General features: G+C 47.8%; 1 protein-coding gene across 2 annotated transcripts in view; it reads left to right on the top strand.

Moving 5' to 3' along the window:
• Positions 1-19394, top strand: part of LOC119173939 (uncharacterized) — a 151299-nt gene that overhangs the window by 99875 nt on the left and 32030 nt on the right. For both annotated transcript variants that reach the window (XM_075895105.1, XM_075895104.1), the window contains exons 22-31: positions 1196-1439; positions 3089-3269; positions 3841-4051; positions 4895-5011; positions 5787-5959; positions 7209-7392; positions 8504-8545; positions 11219-11294; positions 11399-11445; positions 12025-12264. In XM_075895105.1, the coding sequence (XP_075751220.1) occupies positions 1196-1439; positions 3089-3269; positions 3841-4051; positions 4895-5011; positions 5787-5959; positions 7209-7392; positions 8504-8545; positions 11219-11294; positions 11399-11445; positions 12025-12264 (1515 nt within the window). The remainder of the gene's footprint in view (positions 1-1195; positions 1440-3088; positions 3270-3840; positions 4052-4894; positions 5012-5786; positions 5960-7208; positions 7393-8503; positions 8546-11218; positions 11295-11398; positions 11446-12024; positions 12265-19394) is intronic.

The following is a 19394-nucleotide window of genomic DNA, read 5'->3' as shown; positions in this document are numbered from 1 at the left end:
CGCTCCAGGGACGGCGCATGCGCAGACGTCTTAAGCGTGCCTAAACGCTCTGCGTACGCGAGTATCCGCGGCGATCTGATTTCGGCCTTGAGACGGCACGCGTCTAGCCACGCTGGGCGCGCTTGAGAGCCTTGCAGATACGAAACGACGGCGTGGCTGTACTCAGACATCAACAACGCCGGCGTGTGGGAACCAATTCAGATTACCTTTATTTTTTTACTTTTCGTGCATATTTTACGTCTCTACATACAGGACAAGTACACTCACAGCCATATATATTCATTTACAAGCTACGTTCATACATGTTTCTCCACAATATATGATTGCATCACACCGCTTATCTCTATTTCGCGCGACGCGTCGTGCACATCGTACCGATGTACACCATGCACTCTATAGAGTGCATGGTGTACATTGGCCTATTTGATCACGAGTATCTTCTCGTGATCATCTGGCCATGCTTTGTAGTGCTGACTAGTTGTAAGCAGCAGCACTTGTACTCGATGACGTCATGACGGATTTAGCGTACCTGCCGGCGGGGCACTATACTGGTCGTGCGCGTAGCTGCGATGTACAGTGCGCTCGTGTACGCACTCATGTTTGCCTGGCCGCGCCAAGTGGTGCGGTACGGCTTTTTCCGACAACACCTGGACATACGGATGGTGGTAAACTTCACATAAATCACTTCGAAGCTCAACAAACAGCTAAGTACGTGGCGCCACCTGGCTATTCTAGCCTGCTTGGGGTATGGGCCGTTCCACGCGCTTCCCGCACAGCCGCAACGCACGTGCCGGGACCCCTACTGCACGCAAGCGGGGGACAAATGAGCCAATTGGCGACGCTGCGGAGGGTGAGAGAGCGTTGCCAATTGGCCTATTTGTCCCCACCCTCCGCAGCGTCGCCAATTGACTTATTTGTCCCCCGCTTGCGTGCGGTAGGGGTTCCGGCACGTGCGTTGCGGCTGTGCGGGAAGCGCGTGGAATGGCCCTAAGCGTGCTCCGGCGCACGCTTGAGCGCGTAGTGTGTAAGTGGAAATCGCCATCCCTCGCGAGTCGCGCCCGGGTACGCGCGCTGAAGCGCTTCTGCTCGCGCTCTGGCAGCGCACCGGCAAGGTAACTTCAACGACATGGTTGTGACGCGAACAAAGTTGTCTCGCTCTTTCTCTCTCTCTCCCTTTGCACATGTCGTCACGCAGGCTACAGCCACGTGCGCGGCAAACTGCAGCAGGGTGACGACGACCTAGTGGTGGAGGTCCTGGCCGAGATGACGGACCACCCGGTCGCCGAAGACGGCAGCCGGCATCCGGTGACGCTGCAGGTCAGCGCGCTCCACTGGCGCGCCACGGCCACCCACATGTTGCGCGTCGTGCGCACCGGAAAGGAAAGTGCTCTCATCGACGCCCGGGTGTTGGTGGACGACACGCGTGTCTACGAGAGGGAGTGAGTGTGCAGTGTATTTCCTTTTATCGTCGCTTTAGCAAGAAGCTTGGACAATGGTTTCATACAGGGTACCCTAGAGTGAAATCTGGCGCTAGTATCTATGGGAGCTGCAACGCGCGGCAGTGGCGTACCCATAGAGGGGGTGGTAAACTGTGTCCGTGCCCGTGCCCCCTGGCGAAACTTTTTCGCCATGGCATACACAGCGATAAATGACCATTTCAAAGAAGTTCCTCGCCGTTGAATTTTCCTCCCGTTCAGATGCGGAGTTTTTGTGTAAAACTTGCTGTCATGTCGTAAATACCGAGAGCAAGTCCGATATGTCAGCGGCTGTATGTTCACTTCGGTCGACCTGTATGTTGTACCACTTATCTCCTGCATCAGCAGACCAGTAGGATAGGTGGTGTGCGCAGGGTTATCCAATATCGAGGGACGAGGGGTGGAAGCAGGGTGTGCGAGCTTCACTGCAACACCTGCTTCTCTCTCTCTCTGCACGAGTCCAACAGAAAGCAATCTTCACAATGGATTGAACAAAATCACAGCATATCCACGGAGTGAGGAGAAGCGTCTTTCCATCTGATCGTCCACGTGTTTGTTCGTCCGTGCGTGCATCCATGCGTCCGATCGCGTTCGAAAATGCAGATGGTGCACGGGTAACACCGACGAGACGCGAGCCAAGCAAGCCGAGTGCAAGCGCCTTGAACGTGCCCGCCGCCCTGCTTCGTCCATGCCCCACTAACGATCCGCCACGTACGGCTACTATCCCGAAGACTGATAGAGGCACTCGTTCTCCGCTTGCCCAGGCGCAGTCGCGCAGCAGCAAATCGGAGAGTAGCGGCCGGTACAACGCCATCTAGACTATCCTCACTCAACTGCAATTTGTATGCACTTCCATGAGACAGCGCCGTCTATTATACTGTTCGGGAGATACTGCCTTCTTTTCTTTCTCGTCTCTTCTCTCGGTTACACGTGACGCATGACAAGGTTAGACTAAGAGGAGCTTCGCCCCTAAAATGAAAGCGTAGCCATGATGTGCTGCTCACTTTGGTCTGCCTTTGGTCTCGTCTTCACGAAGGTAAATGTGGAAAGCAAACAGTTCTTGGATTCACAAGGTTTCTCAGCTGGGCTAGCTCGTCAAAGGCACCCCACGCCACAACAGCGCAAACAACGTAACGAAAGACATAAGTGACAGATAGCTGCCGACACAGTGGCGTGTCCTTTATGTCCCTCGTCATGTTGTCTACGCTGTTCTGCGAAAACCTGCATTACTAAAAAGACAGGACGTGCAAACGCGGACGCAAAAAAGAAAGCCCGAACACCACAAACGTGTTTGTGCGCACCTTCAATTGTTAGTATAGGTAGTTTTAGTGTGGTGACACTTCTTTTAAAGTCCGTGTTTGCGCATCCTGTCTCTTTCAGACTGAATACGTGGCAACGCACTCACCCTTTTTTTTTTTTCTATTCTAAAGCTGCTTTACCATGCGTATTAAACAGTAACAGGTGCGGGTCTGACTGGCTGAATGAAGGTTGAGACTGACTTGGCGCCCCTATTAGACGAGTAGGGGAGAGAGGGGGAGGAATCATTTGTACCCCTTCCCACCATGTGTATACGCTTATGGGAACGATTCCCAAAAACATTCCGTGGTGCGCAGGGACCGTGTCTCCATAGCGGCCTACATTCGTCACTCGGACGACTCGACCTCGGAGCCGAGCAAGCTCATCTTGCATCTCTTCCTGCCCTTCTTCATCACCTTCGAGTCGCTGGTCGATGTGGTCTCGGTCAGCCATTACACGCCCGTCATCAGGAACACCAGCACCGGAGTCGACATTGAGGTGTGTTTTCTTTTTAACAAGGTCATGTGCCTAAGTTCACCCATTGGGTTCCTTTTACCGAGAATAGTCTACCCAACGTGAAAAGGTTTGGAGGGCTAACCTCGAGGACGCGGGTTCGATTCCAGTCTGCAGATAACCGAGGGTGCAGATAAACTGGAGGGAAAGCCCAGGTGGTGCATCATAACCGTATCGTGGTTTTGCCGCGAGAAACTAAATAGGCACGCGATGTCGAATAGTCACGCACACACTGCAAGGTTGAGAGACGCCACGACAAGAGCAGCTAACGCTGAAGCTTCTATCTAACTTTACTTGTTTGCATTATTTTTTCTGTCTTGCCGATATATCGCTCTGGGGCAAAAGCTGCATGGTGTTTTGCGCGTGCGTTAATGCAATTTATAAGTTCACTCCAAAATTATTCTCCGTAGAAAAAAAAAACTCTTTTGCATAGCAGGAGCGTTGTGTGCAAAAAAAAAAAGCCGCCTTGCAATACCAGCAGGCGGGGTTGATAGCGACATTGAGACAAGCGGTGAACGTGATGCCCTGATGTCACGCTTAAACAACAACGACGCAGCTGCCCACCCTGCTGTTCGCCGACCAAGTCGAGCTGAACATGACGCTCGCGGTCGACCCGGAGAACAAGCGGGGCTACGGCAAGGGCGAGACGCTGGCCACCATCCCGTACCGCGTGCTGTGTGACCAGACCTCCAGGGGATCCCAAAAGCAGGCACAAGGGCTGCCCTGCGCCAACACCAGCCACCTGGTCTTCACCGTCAACAGCGACGGTCAGAGCGCGCGTTGGTTTAGAACTCAGTGTGTTCTAACTGTAACTGGGATCATGTCTAAATAGATGTAGAGGGAAGTGGGGCAGAAGGTGCCAATCAGACGGCTTTGAGGTGCCTTACGAATTTGTTCATTAATAAGGTGTCCCGCGTCGGCATATGACTAGATATTCTACATCGCGTGTTGTTGTTTTTTTGTTATTCTTTGCTCTCGTTGCGACACTCATTTTTGCTGACAACGACTTGCTAAACAACCGCGCAATGTTTTTTTTTTGTTTAATAGTTACGAAACAGCGCCCTCGCATAAGCCGTAAACACGTAGAACATACGAACAAAATATTTCGGTGTTTCACTGTGTTTTTAATGTTTCCGGTTATTTTCGTGATGCCGTTCAAATTCGGAACGGCCCCCACTCATGAATTCATACCGACTCACCTAATTGTCAATACCAGGTATAAGCACGCGCAGGGTTCATAAAGGGGGGGGGGGTAATTAAGGTTCACCGAATTCTCCTCATTCCCTCTTGGTCGAGTCCTAAACAAAACAAGCTTCGCGATTGGTGCAAGGGAAGAGATAACGTGTTTCTCACGACGGCCTGCCTTTGGTCCCGGGTTTCAGGGTGGTAAATGGAGGCAGTAAAAGGTTCTTGAAATGAAAAGATTAGCGTTGTTCAGCCGCCATTCTTGTCAAATTCCTGCGTGACCATAGAACATTGGCAGGGCTGGCACGACAGTGTACAGGTATAGAACAGACGTCCCCCCCCCCCCCCCCCCTGCACGCACGATATCGGTCCTACAATAGCTTGTTTCCTCGTACAGTGTCGGTGATTGTTAACTGCTCTTGCAGAGTGCGTCTTCGAGCTGGGACTGCAGAGTGGACTCATCGAAAACTGTCAGATAACGGCCTCGTCGGCAGCTGACACATTGCACGCGCCATGGGAGGTGCGCAAGGGTGGATCGAGTGGTACGTAGCGCGTCTCGCATTCATATAAGCCGACTGTGGTACAAGCTGACTGCCTGGCGCGCAGTTTTCTGAAGCCCGCAATTTTTTTTTTATTCTGTGAGCTCGCTATTTATAGACTATGTTGTCCTTTACCACGCAGTCAAACTGCTTACCCCCACTACGTATCTTATTGGGGGAAAGCATGCTTTACACGAAAGGGGCAAAAACGCGCGTATCTCTTTCGCTCGATTAACGCCACATGGTGCTGTCGTTTCTTTCCCGGTAATTCTGTGAAATGCCACCACTCTGCGGAATTGCATGACAAATGGACGGGCCGATGTCTCTAAGGCGCCATTTTTGCTTGCGTTTTTTTTTCCCAAGTACACTGTGCGAGAGGAAGTATACCCTTCATGTCGAGACTTCGCGGACATCGGGAAAGAACGTGAGTCTTCAGCGAGACTCAGTGGAGGAATAAGTAGGCACGACCATGTAACAAGCAACGCACAAATCGACAATGGCATCGCAGTGTATGAATGGCAGTGCACAGTTTAGTACATTTTGCCTGACTGAGACATGTCACGACCTACCCGGAATTTGACCTCGGAATGACCTTGCTCGAATTCAATCGTTCGTGAAACTAGTTTGCGCAATACTGCGTTGCTTGGCGAAGCCCGTTCGTCTTTGAGATTTTTTGTTTTGTTTTGTACGATACGAGCTATCTTCTTTCCTGTTAACGAATTCCGAAACCCTTTCCACCCCTCCATTTTCTCCACGCCCACCTCCCACGTATGTGCAGTGTGGTCGCCGGCCGTGAAGTCCAGCCTGCAGCACGACTACCTCCAGGTGAACTTCATGCGCGTCACCAGGGTGTCGCAGGTGGAGGTGGTGTACGTGCCTGGCTCGCGCCGGGTCTCCAAGTACCGGCTGCTCTACAGCGACAACGGCCAGGACTGGCACAGGCACGGAGACGTGAGTTGCCACCGCTCCCTGAAGCCAATGAATGCCTTGATCGCGCGGCTACCAACGATGAATAATGCTCATGATGAGACAAGCGCAAAAAATACACACGCTCAGAGAGGACACAGACAAGCGCTTCTCTGTGTACTCAGCGCTTGTCTGTGTACTCAGAGAGGACACAGACAAGCGCTGAGTGTGTGTATTTTTTGCGCTTGTCTCATCATGAACCATTACCAACACGCCCAACTGGCAGTCATGAATAATGCGCCTCACGACTCGAGGGGATGGCGTGTCTATGTGTTACCACGTAGAGTTACCCAACTGGAAATGGTGGTCCGACTGTTTAGCTACCATGGAAGTGATATTATTTAGTCGATGGCTTTCCTTAGTATTTGTACTTGACTTTTGTTTGCTAATTCGCGACGCTGTACAAGCGATGGGGACTGGGGATGGATGTTTATGTAAGTGCATGGTCTAAACTCAGTTTGCGTGCTGGCTAGACTTCTTTTCTTGTTTTTTTTTTTGTCGTAGACATTAGCGTGAGAGCTTCCCATAGAAGTTTCTGTAGCAAGCTCTATGCAGGTTACGCTGCGTGGCGAGTGGTGTTTGAGTTGGAGCGAAATGGGTTGCGCCACGGTGGTAGACATTTGGCTCATAATATAAGAAAACCGTTTCTTTAGCGGGTGAGTGGCACGCGTAACGCGCGTCGATTGGTCTTTACTTGCTTGCGAATCAAAGTATATCAACTCTTGCTGTCAGAAACGGCGTGGTTCTCTAAAATTTAAAAAAATACGGCGTTTAAAAGCGCTTTTGTTCTGCCACTGTGTATTCTGGATGCGCGCTCAATGTTGCGTAGCAATGATTCACATAAAAAAAAAACAGCGCCAATAACGAGGGACAAGAGAAAGAAGGAGACAGACAGTGGCACTTCATGACTTACAACAAGATTTATTTGCTAGAACCGCACAATATATACTTGGGCAGTATCTGACAAGAAAAAGAGAAAAATACAGAACGAAGAAAACAGAATCCACCTAACAACCACGTAGTCATCGCCACAACGCACCATGTAAGTCAGTGCCGCTGTCTGTCTTCTTCTTTCTGTTGCCCCTCGTTGTTGGCGCTGTTTTTAATGTGAATTATGTCGTACCAACTCGCCCAAGCAATGACGTTAGCGTAGCAATGAGCTGTGTTTTTCTGCAGTCACAAATAAATGAATCGTATTATCGCCGAAGTAGCTGCTTCTTTTGTTGGCTCGCAGGTTCGAACCCTGGACCACAAAAACGGCGTCGCCATCGATCGTCTCGAAAAGACGATCCAGGCGCGCCAGATCCGCTTCGTCATCGAGGAAGCGTCCGACCCGCAGATGGAGGACGAGCTCTTGGTGGGAATGCAGCTCGAGCTGTACGGATGCTACATCGAGGAGCCGAAACAAGAGAACGGAGGTGCTCTGTCCCAAATGTGTGCTGTCTCACGTGGTCACAGCTAGTAAAAATCGTCTCGATTGCGTCGTGGTCGCTTCGGAGACGCGCACTTACGAATGTCACGGTGGTCGCATTTCGGCTGAGACGTCGCTGACCCTAATCGGAACCAAACTAGAATATTGCATGTATTATTTGGGATCCGTACACAAAAACTAATATCAATAACCTCGAGCAAGTTCAGCGAAAGGCAGTTAGATTTATATTTAACAAATTCTCAAGACAGGACTCACCCACAGAACTTATGAACGCTAACCACATAGAACCACTCGATATGAGAAGACAAAAACACAATAGAATTTCTTAAACTAGTTTACACGAACAATACACCCCTAGACTCATCATTATACCTGTCGCCCTCTAATAACCCGAGCCACTCGTCACCGTAGACAAGATGCATTAACACCCCTTTTCGTGAGAACGAATACATTTGAAAATTCTTTATTCCCTCGTACAACAACTGAATGGAATTGCGTAGTCGAATCGACACAAAAATGCTGATTATTATTAATTTGTTTGTGTAGCGTTCCACCAAACATATTGACTCTATTTCTGTGTTAGTGTTCTTGTTTCATTAATTATTTTGTTTTCGACATGTTCACTGTTGTACCATTTTATTTGCCTTCCCTGCTTGGACTACGTGTCCGCAGTATTTGATAAATAAATAAATAAATAAATAAAAGCGCATTTTAGATGCGACGCACTTATTAAGGGGGCCCTGAAACACTTCTTTTGAGTAACCATGGAATTAATTCACTGGAAAAGCGTATCGACTCACAAATTCAATGCCGCAAAAATTTTAGAATTCGTCCAGTATGAGTGGAGTTACAAAGTTACAAAGAGTGCAGTTACAAAGTTGCAGAAACCACAAAGACGGCACATGCGGTGAGACCTTTGAGTAATACCGCGATGGTCACATGACTATATCTCTCTCTTCTTGCGCAGTCAGTTCTGAGTGTAATGCACCAACTACCATTTTACTGTGTTACGGATACTCTTCAATGTCTTACTTGGTGGAAAGTGTACTCGTTAACACTAAAAACTTTTTTTCTTTTTGTGTGTGTGTGCGTTTCAGCTGCCTGTGAGGAAGACAACACCTGGTACTCTCACGTAAAAAGTGCGTATGTATTTGTGCCTTGTCTTTTTCTTGCGTCTCCAACATTGTTTCTGCTTTATTTTAGCACGACAGTATTTTATGCTGGGCTCCACCACGACTCCTCTGACGTACTTCCGTCACGGATATGGCGTTGTAAAATAAACTCCAATAGATTGCACAGAAGTAAAAAAAAACGAGAAGAAAAAATTTTGTAGCAGAGCGTCGAACCAGCGACATTTCAATCCGCAGCGCTGTAGCCACTACTCCACAAAGCGTTATTTTTTTTTCTTTAAAACTACTCCACAAAACGTACACTGCCGATGCCGCTAACGGCAAGCCATTTATATACACCATGCACCACCGTTGGCAGTCCTCAGAGCTCAGCAACCTCGGCACGTTTTCGTCATGAGTAGCGAGTTGGCGCGAGAAGCTCGCGTTGGGCGCATTCGTTCAAAAGGTCGTCGCCCCACGGCACCCCGTGCGTCGCCATACGCGCACGCCTCCACATGGCGTGGGCAAAGTGCGTACAGATGCTTATCTCGAGATTCGGGTACTTTGTACCCTCGTGTTTCCACCGCAAGTTGTGATTCCACCGGCCGTATGCTTAGAAGTTACAGCGGTTAAAGAAAATTAAAGAAAGCGCGAAGGGGGTCTTCGCTCTCCTCCGCTGCCGCGTTTACGAAAGGAGCGCGCTGCTCACACACGAAGAAGTAAGAATTGTGACAGTGGTTCACGCTCGTCTTGTGTATACTTTCGCGTTCGCTTCGAGCGTCTTTCTTTCTTTTGAGCAGCGTGTCGAGTTGTGACAGTTGGTTGTCCACGGTCGTCCTGTGCGGGCTCATTTCGTGCGCGCCATCTGCTTGCGGTGCGCGCGGCAAGTTTCGAGATGCTTGTCGTTCTTCGCGTTACATTGCAATTTGTGTCTGTGGCTTTCAATCCTTCGCCCTTGTGGCGAAACAATGAACAATAAACGCTCAACTGCCTCTGTGAAGACGTTCAGTTCAGTTTATTACCTTAAAGGCTCCCCTTTCTAGGAGGGGCGTTACATAAGGAGTGGGGTTTTATTTAGGTTAACAATAAGCAGTAAGAGTTGTTTTAGCATTGAAGATGATCAATAATACGGTCTCGAAAGGCAGATGATGAGGCGATGTTGCCGATGTCTAGGGGGAGCCGGTTCCAGTCCGTGGCTGCTCGAAAAAAGAACGAGGCAGAAAAGGCAGTGGTGCGCGATGATGGGCGGGAAACCTGAAACGGATGACTGGTTCGATGAGATGTGCGTGCTGCGGCTTCTATATAAGGTGGCTGATTGAGGGAAGAATGAAATAATTTGTGATAAAGCACGAGAATCGGAGTGCGGCGGCGCAAAGAAAGGGGTGGCAGTCCAGATTTCACTTTCAAAGATGAACTACTAATATCGTATGAGTAAGATGAGTGAATGAATCTGGCAGCACGGTTTTGTACCGCTTCTATAATGCTTTGATTAAATACGCTTGATGTGGGCTCCATATGACATGTTTGACTTTCGTGTTATACCAATTCATAAACAGAGAAATCAGCCACGTGTTTTTTTCTTCTTTTTTTTTTGCTCTCTGTCATAGCTTATTTACCTGCGTGCGAGCAACATCTTCCCGCAGAGCGCATATCCCGCCCAATCGTGTGCGCTTATTATTGCTAAAGCAATTATGTGGACACTCACGGCGAGTCCTGGCTTCGGCCGTCGCCGTCATGTTCCGTTTAAAGTCCAAATCGATAACGTCACCCCGCGCGTCGTACAGTGTACGTGCTAGTTCAAGCGTGTGAGCGCTGTGGACGAACGCTGCTGAAGCAGAGATGAAACGAGCCGGCGATCTCCATCGCACGAAAGACGTATTCGATAACACCTCTCTGCGTGCGATGCCTGCTGTCGATGACTTCTGAAGCAGAGAGGGAAACGCCCCGCCCGTCTTCAGTCGGTTGAAGGAGCAGGAAGAGACACCGGGGAGAGGGGATGAAAGGGAGGATAATGGACGCGGCAAACCTTGATCATATGGGCGCGTACTCAATCGCTATCTCGAGCCCCGCCGCGGTGGTCCAGTGACTAAGGTACTCGGCTGCTGACCCGCAGGTTCAAATCCCGGCTGCGGCGGCTGCATTTCCGATGAAGGCGGAAATGTTGTATGCCCGTGTACTCAGATTTGGGTGCACGTTAAAGAACCCCAGATGGTCAAAATTTCCGGAGCCCTCCACTACGGCGTCTCTCATAATCATATGCTGGTTCTGGGACGTTAAACCCCACAAATCTAATCTAATCGCTATCTCGACAAACATCAGTCGAATGTTCATATGCGCTTACACCTTTCACTCCTGGAGCGGCCGCATCCGCTTGCACCAGCATTTTGTAGAGTTACGCAGCATTTGATTCAAAGGGTTGGCTGCCCGCCTTTCTTCGTATATCATTCCAATTCGCTGCTCTCGCGTTCACTGCTTCGCCCTTGGGCCGTAACTGTGAGGTCATTAGCTCCGAGTTCTTCTATTCCAATACATTTTGATATTCAGCAGAGTTATTTTTTTTTTCGTGTTGCGTGGAAAATGTAATAATGCAAGTGCCGGACGAGACTGTCCACACCTATCCACACCTACCTACGCGTAACTTGCAATGCGTGTGTGTTGGTATGTGTTGCCAATAAAACTCACAGCCTCTTTTCCATTACCCAGCCAAGAAGACTCGTCACTTCGCAGTGGACACGACCAACAACATCGTCTACTTCTGCGACTTCCACGGAAAGACCGAGTATGTTTACCCTCAAGGTTACAAACGAGCACGCTATTGTAGTGGCGTATATATACGCGATAGAAATGAACCCGATCGTGATACGCCTTTTTTTTTTCTTTCAGTCATTTGGCTTGCTTCTCGTCTAACGACGGAGGGAAAACTTGGATAAGTAAGCATTTGTTCACTTATCACTGCGCTTCTTTTATGAATCAAAGTGGTGACTTGATAATGACTCTGTGTTTAAATATCAGGTTGGCGAAAATCCCTGATTACTGTCGATGACCAGTCTTGTACCGATGTGACGTTCAACATAATTTAGTGACTCCATCATGCAAACAATCGATGCAAACAGTAAATAACTGAAAACAGTTGAACGAAGTACGACAGTACGTTCACCTCAGCAGGTGTGAATGAGCAAATAAAATAATTTTGGGGAAGCTCGTTGAAGATCGAATATTTTGGGGAGAGGGGGCATCATCCCTTTTGCCACAGAGAGAAGTTCCTGGTCACGCTCCCGGACTGATTTGTCGACCTCATATTAAGTATATCTGCTTTGTTGTTGTGCTCTCAAGCATGCCTTGTAAAGCTTATCGTTAGGTACCCACCAATATTCGCTACCACGTGTTTTTCTAAAGCGTGTTTCCTCATACCCCATGTAAAACTCATCTACGTGTACCTAAACCTTATGCGTATATTTAAGCTTACATGTCGCGACTGAGTGTGTTCCGCTCGTTCTCGTGGACGGCAGTCCTGGAGCCGTTCGTGAACCACCTGTTGGGCTTCGACCCTGAGTCTAGCCGCATGCTGGCGAGCGACTCGTCGGGCGAGTCCTTCCTGGCCAGCTCGGACGGCACCCGCTGGGCGCTGGTGCCCAGCCGCGCCGCCAACGCCTCGCTGAGCCGCGCCAACTTCGTGCCCAGCCTGATCGTGCCCGCACTGACGCGCTCCGACATCCTCTCCAAGGACCTCATCATCGGCGATTGGAAAGGTGTGATTGATTGATTGATTGCTAGATAGATAGATAGATAGATAGATAGATAGATAGATAGATAGATAGATAGATAGATAGATAGATAGATAGATAGATAGATAGATAGATAGATAGATAGATAGATAGATAGATAGATAGATAGATAGATAGATAGATAGATAGATAGATAGATAGATAGATAGATAGATAGATAGATAGATAGATAGATAGATAGATAGATAGATAGATAGATAGATAGATAGATAGATAGATAGATAGATAGATAGATAGATAGATAGATAGATAGATAGATAGATAGATAGATAGATTGATAGATTGATAGATTGATAGATAGATTGATAGATTGATAGATTGATAGATAGATAGATAGATAGATAGATAGCGAATATGTTTGGTACCACATTCTTTTCCCCCAGAAGTGATCACCCACCAACCCTACCAACCAACCTTCCTTTTCGGACCCGCTTGCGTGCATGGTATGGTGGCGATGGTTCTCGATTGCTGACGCACAGGTCGCAGGATCGTATCCCGGTCGCGAAGGTGGCATTTTTGATGGTGGTGGTAGTAAACATTTATTAAGCGTATATATACAGAGTATGAAAACTAGCCCCTAGTGAATTAGCTCTCTTGCGGTACCACGTGGAGTCTCGAGTAAGGGAACCGCACAAAATACTTGAGGTTCGAGTGCTGAGGTTTAGGTGCACTCAAGAACCCCAGGTGGTCATGATTTCCGGAGCCCTCCACTATGGTGCCTTTTATCACCATGTGGTGATTTTGAGGCGTTAAACCCCCCAAAAAATAATATTAACCTTCCTTTCCAGCGTTTTAGCTTATTTGTGTTAAGGTGGCAAAAGAGCTATACGGTAGGCCAGAAAAAGCAAAGTTATCCGTGGTTGCTTAGGAGTATGCTGAAAAGACAAGGAGTGCCGGATAATCTCACATGCATATTGAAGGCTGCCTCAATTCAAGGAGCCCCTGCCGACCTGCTAATAATCGCAGCGGACCTCCAGAATCGGCTCACCCTCTTCAAAAAAAGATAATTTTATCAATCAATTATTGCCTCATCAAGAAACACTAAGTTCTTCTTCATTCAAACTAGGTAGCTAACGAGTTTCCTATCTGAAAGAAAAAAAATACCAAACTGGAATGCGTCGGTGCTTTTTTGAGCATGTCTTGCAATTTTCATTTGCAGCCTGTCAGTGTCTCATGCGCAAGATTGTGGTCGACTCGTCTAATCATAGCAAGTGAAGTTCAGCGCTTACCTAACTGCATCGTGCATTTTCGTTCATCAAACTACTTGTTACACAGCCCCCACATTTAGTATGTAAGAACGTTTACCTGCTTATGAATGTTAAACTCCTATGCAGTTTCATGCAATTCCAACAGCATTCAAGCTTACCTAACCATGGCAAGTTCTGGAACTGTTTAGACAATGGTTTATACCTTATCTCCCTATGCCATTACCAATTCGTTCAGATATTACCTATAATTATTTAGAGAGCCAGAATTGGGATGCATAGGTTCAGCTGACACCTTAGTTGCTGTTAGGTTATGAAAAAAAAGTTACGACTATATGATTCAGCCACCTCTTCGTTAATTAATGATTAGGTAAGTGCCGATCACTCAGGCGGAACGTCATCCCCTGCTTGCAGGCCACAACATCACTCCGCTATGCTAATCACTTTCGGGATATTTCCACTACACTTCCATTATATATGAATGATGTACGATATACGGATGATGTACGAATGATGTACGAATGATGTACGAATGATGTACGAATGATGTACGAACTACTACACTTGCATTATATATGAATGATGTACGATATACGAATGATGTACGAATGATGCAACGTAAGATCTCTAACGAACTTCTCTCTAAAACTGCTGCTTGGGAGAGTTGGTTTATGATCGAGATAGATTTACCAGAGCAAAGAACGTGTTTGACCCGGTTGGTTTTAGGATCAATTATATCCTGTCTTGTCTCCTGCTTTCTTTCCTGCCATTTTTTTTTCGCTTGGGTTTTTAATAAATATATATATATATATATATATATATATATATATATATTGTGAAGAAGAAAGAAGAAAACGCATCGTTGGCAAGCAACATCGCCTCCGCTTGGGTACTGGGTCCTGGGCTTCGCTCGCTCGGCTCGTGCTGATCATCGCTGGCATCTGCTTGACCGTTGCTCTTTCCCGATCGTGTTTTATCGTAGGACCACCGTCGAAACAGTCGCCAATAAACCCTTTTTCAAACTATATATATATATATATATATATATATATATATATATATATATATATATATATATATATATATATATATATATATATATATATATATATATATATATATATATATATATTTACTGCTATCTTATCGAGGGTGTACTTGTGTCGTCAAAATTTGACTGCGCGGTTACCTTCGGTTTATTGTCATTTTGTCAAGCAGTTGTCACCTGGTTTTCACCGCTTCTTTTCTTCGTGTTATCTCTCTTTCGTTTCGACGCGTGCCTACAAAAAGGCATTGCGTCCGCAACCAGTTGCGAGTTCAGTGCTCTCTCTCTCTCTCTCTCTCTCTCTCTCTCTCTCTCTCTGTGTGTGTGTGTGTGTGTGTGTGTGTGTGTGTGTGTGTGTGTGTGTGTGTGTGTGTGTGTGTGTGTGTGTGTGTGTGTGTGTGTGTGTGTGTGTGTGTGTGTGTGTGTGTGTGTGTGTGTGTGTGTGTGTGTGTGTGTGTGTGTGTGTGTGTGTGTGTGTGTGTGTGTGTGTGTCCTGACTCATTCCGGCAACATGGTGTAGACCATGTTGCCGGAATGGCCGGTGCTGGTTCTCTCTGTCCAGAACGCATCGTTGAAGCTCACAGTAAATAAGTGCAATTCGGATGCTGCATTGCCTCATTCTAGTTAAAAATAACTAGGAAATACCACCCCGCCAGTGTTTCATCAACCCCACACCTGTATAGGGTAGCAAACCAGTTATTCATGGTGAACCTCCCTGTCTCTTCCTTTTATTTATTGCTCTCTCTCTCTCCTGCGAAAAGAAACACGTTCGTGTTGCTAAATTATAAAAACAGACTTAGAAAACTATTCTCAACATCTTTTTTTTCCTGCAATTTTACTTTGAAGTATTCGAAAGATATTACGATTCACACTGACATTTCAATATTCGAACGTGATTTACACTTAAAAATTTTACTATTCCCCTATTCGCACATCTCTAACTTTAAGGGAATGTTGTACATTCTAACAAAGTACTGTTGTGTCCGGCACATAGGCCGACAAGGGAGCGGTGTTCTTTTGATCCTCAAACAAGTCGCCGAACGACTGGCGGCCTATGTCCACCAGGTATAGTCGTGAGGCGTCGTGCCGCCACGACGCCTTAAGCCGTTCACGAGACGACGACAAGTGCAACATCCTTCGTGAAAGGGACAGTGACAGTAGCCGCAAATCGCTCCGCTAATTGAACGAGCAGTGCGGTGGACGCTTTTGAGCTTGGTTGCGGCGGCCCTTTTGATGTATGCTGTCCTGACCTGGAGACCTCTCGCCCAGCGGCATGCACACGACGAGGAAGAGCCCCGTTGGTAACACATGGCAGTGCAGTGACATCGCCTGAATACTGGGCGTTCACGTGGGCCGTGCATGCTCGTCACCCTCACCGGTTACGTGTGATCCGTGATTGGACAGTGCCATCTCCACGCGTTCCCTGATTTAGGGATCTGGAATTGACATACCCTTTATATTGAGCCACCCGGCTCATTTGAAGGAGCGCCACGGAGTGGGACTACATTCGAGAGCTCGCCATGTACGAAAGAGCTCGCCATGTACATAATGTAAATAAACTCTCCCTAATAAGCCAACTGCCTCCTGTCTAGACATCTTCATTCCTTGTCTCCGGTGCCTGCCAACCCTGGTGGCAAAAGTACGCATGTTGAGCCGTAATCTTAGTTACCAAGGGTGGCCAGTTGGCTGCCGTTTTTCTGGATTAAAATACGGACGCAATAATGATAGTAAACAGTTGTACTGCATGTGGGATTTTTTCCGCTATCATGGAAGCATAAACAGAAGCACAAGTCTAACACCAGGTAGGAGCTATGGACTGAACCGCGGGCTCCACTCCACGTGCCTTACCACTCAGTAGAGAGATTTATGTTGCGCACAAACCAAGTTAAGGTAGGTGACCTCAAGCACAAATTCTGCGCAGTCGTGAAATTTAGCGAGATTCCTACAGGAGCCGCGGGACTCCAGCACACCTGTAAGTGCCAGTACGGACTTCATCGACGACCGTGGACTCAAGGTCGACGTAGAGGTCGCAAGGAACGTGCCTGCCGGCTCCGGTCTCGCTGCAGAACGTGGTGAAGGAGTCATGCCTCCACCGATCAGCTGGTCACTGGAAATCTGGCCGTCTGGCTGAATGCCCTGCTCAAAGCAGTACAGTTCCCAGTAGGCATTGCCGATTTGGACGCCCGCTTGTCCGACAGGAATCGAAAGGCACTCGCGAATATTGACCGAATAACTAAGAGAGGATAAGGAAGCGGTCGTGTTAGTAAGCACTGGCGACAAGCTTCGAGGCCAGAGAGTTGAAAACCGTAGCGGTGGTATGTCGAGGCAGGAAGCTGCTGAGCGTGAACCCAGATTCTTGCCACAACGGTGAAGAGCTTTTCTGCTGAACTATATAATGGCGGCTAGTCACTTACGCGAAATCGTGTTCAACCACGGTGTTCTAGCACTATATGACAAGGAGGACCTCCCCTCCTGCTAAATAAAGACAAGGGCTGCCATTAGTTGGTCGAATGTTCAGAGCACGCCGTGGATTACAAAAAGATCAATGCACAAGATAGCAATGAAAAGCTGGCACAAGAGTGACCGGCGCTGGCAATAACATTATATTTACACTACATCGCTTATTTGCCAGAAGATGCCATATACTCTGCTTTTAGTAAAATGCTCATTCAGTGACGTACAACAACGTCCTTATTAACGAATTGGATAGCAAGTTGCTTCGCGGCTAGTATCAACAGCTCAGTGATAAATGGGTCCTAGAAAAGCGCATACGCCACAAGAAACAAAATCTAAGTCCGTCGCGCTAGTGCAACGGATGGGACCGTCTGTCCCCCGCATATCTTTCCCCGGGGCTATTACCCCGAAGGACGGGCATGAATTCGTTCAGGGGTACGGGACCACCGCCCACACTCACGCAAATGGCAGGGGACGGCAGTTGTGTTCAAAACCTTGTTTTAAAAAGAAAACTTTCATTTTATGTTTATAAGTCGTTTATCACAAACAACCCACTAGCTAAACAGTTTCTCGAGTGGCCGCGGCCTCGAACTAAAAAAGTTCCGTGTACGAATACAACCGATGTGCGAAGACCCTTTTAGGGGCGAAGCTCCTTGTAGCGACACCCGTTCGTCCCTCGTAGACGTTGTAGTATGTAACAAGTATAACATTTTGACCTTCAAGGTGGTGCCGGTGAGATATTTCTTCTGTGCGTTGTTGAAAAATAAAAAAATAGTGCTCAATGTACATGCCAATGACTGCTAATAGGGAATGAGAGAGGGGAGCATCCGGCTTTTAGTTAACGCGCACGCTGCAATCCCCATTAGCAGCCATTGGTATGTACATTGAGCACTATCTGACAAGAAAGGGTTGCTACGTTATACTCGCTGGGTGTAACCTGCTTAGTTTTAGAAAGGTTTAGCGAGCGTTGAGCCGAAGTGCCATGAATACAATGAACTAGTATATACGATGAATGAACTCGAGGTGGTTAAAGGTGGGAATTAGATACGAAGCGCAAGCCGTAAGAAAGTAAAAGCCGAATTCTCCTGTCTCTCCTTTCCCGTTAGCAGCCATTGGCATGTACATTGAGCACTATCTAACAGGAAAAGGTTGCTACGTTATACTCGCTGAGCGTAACCTCCTTGGTTTTAGAAAGGTTTAGCGAGCGTTGGGCCGCAGTGCAATGAATACAGTGAATTTGTATATACCATCAACTCGAGGTGGTTAAAGGTGGGAAGTAGACATGAAGCGCAAGCCATAACAAAGTGTGCGTGTGCCTCCTCTCGTTCAGTCCTTGGAATGTCCGCTGGATGGCGGTGCTTCTATATGAGGAATATATGATGAAAAGATGCGAGATGGTGGTACTTGGAGTGTTGAATAGATGGACAAACGCACACACAGACATGCATGGATGGACGCATGAACGGACGCAGGGGCGAACGCAGAGACGGACGCACGAACAAACGCACGCACGGATGGGCGGTCACACAGATGGACGCATGGACGGACGGAAGCAAGAACGAATGGACGGACGAATGCTTCGCCCCACTCTCTATCATTCACACTGTGGATATGCTGCGATTTTTTTTTTTTTTTTTTTTTAGAAATGGGATGTTCTCGCGGCTGGCTTTCATGGTCGTTTCAACTTCTTAGTACCAGTAAAGCTTTTCAGCTTCACATGGGCTATCATCCAATTAATTTGTTGCGTTTCAAGTGTGGGGGCATCTGTTGTTCGATTGTAGCCACATTGACCTCTCCGAGATAAGTCTCTTGAAGAGGGACCTCGACTTTGAGTCCCGGATCTGTTCTTCATTTCTTGTCTTTTGTGAGGCAAATCAGTTCTTACTGTAGTCCTCTTTCTTTTGTATACGGTTCCATTATATTGGATGCCAATCGGAGCTCTTCTTCGTTTTCGTCCAAGTTGCCCTTTGTTATCCGTATTGTTATATCGTCAACGAACACACATATAAACATCCACAGAGAACATACGTACTACGGCATACAAATACATATCCCCGTGATGTGGAAGCACACCGACGCTCTAACATATCACATGGGAATGCACGGCACACACCGAAGAGCAGGGCGGGGATAGAGGTGTGAGGCGATGCTGTCCAGCCCTGCCCTTGGGGATCAACCGAGGCTCGTCAGGAGCACCGAAAAGAATGGCATGCAGAGTCGGTGGTGCCTTGGATTACGGGTCCGACCACGTGGCGGTACTCTGTTTTACAAGTTTCGTTCTTGGCAGCTCTGCTCATGAGCCAGCACGTGCGCTGGACGCGTGCACTCATCGCTGCTTTTGCCTTCTGTTTCACTTGCTGCGAGCCACGGGATCGGATACGGCAGCGTAC

This window comes from Rhipicephalus microplus, chromosome 5, assembly GCF_043290135.1.
Source record: "Rhipicephalus microplus isolate Deutch F79 chromosome 5, USDA_Rmic, whole genome shotgun sequence".
NCBI lineage: Eukaryota > Metazoa > Arthropoda > Arachnida > Ixodida > Ixodidae > Rhipicephalus > Rhipicephalus microplus.
Note: the sequence above shows the minus strand (reverse complement) of the source record. Positions and strands in the feature narration are given on the sequence as shown.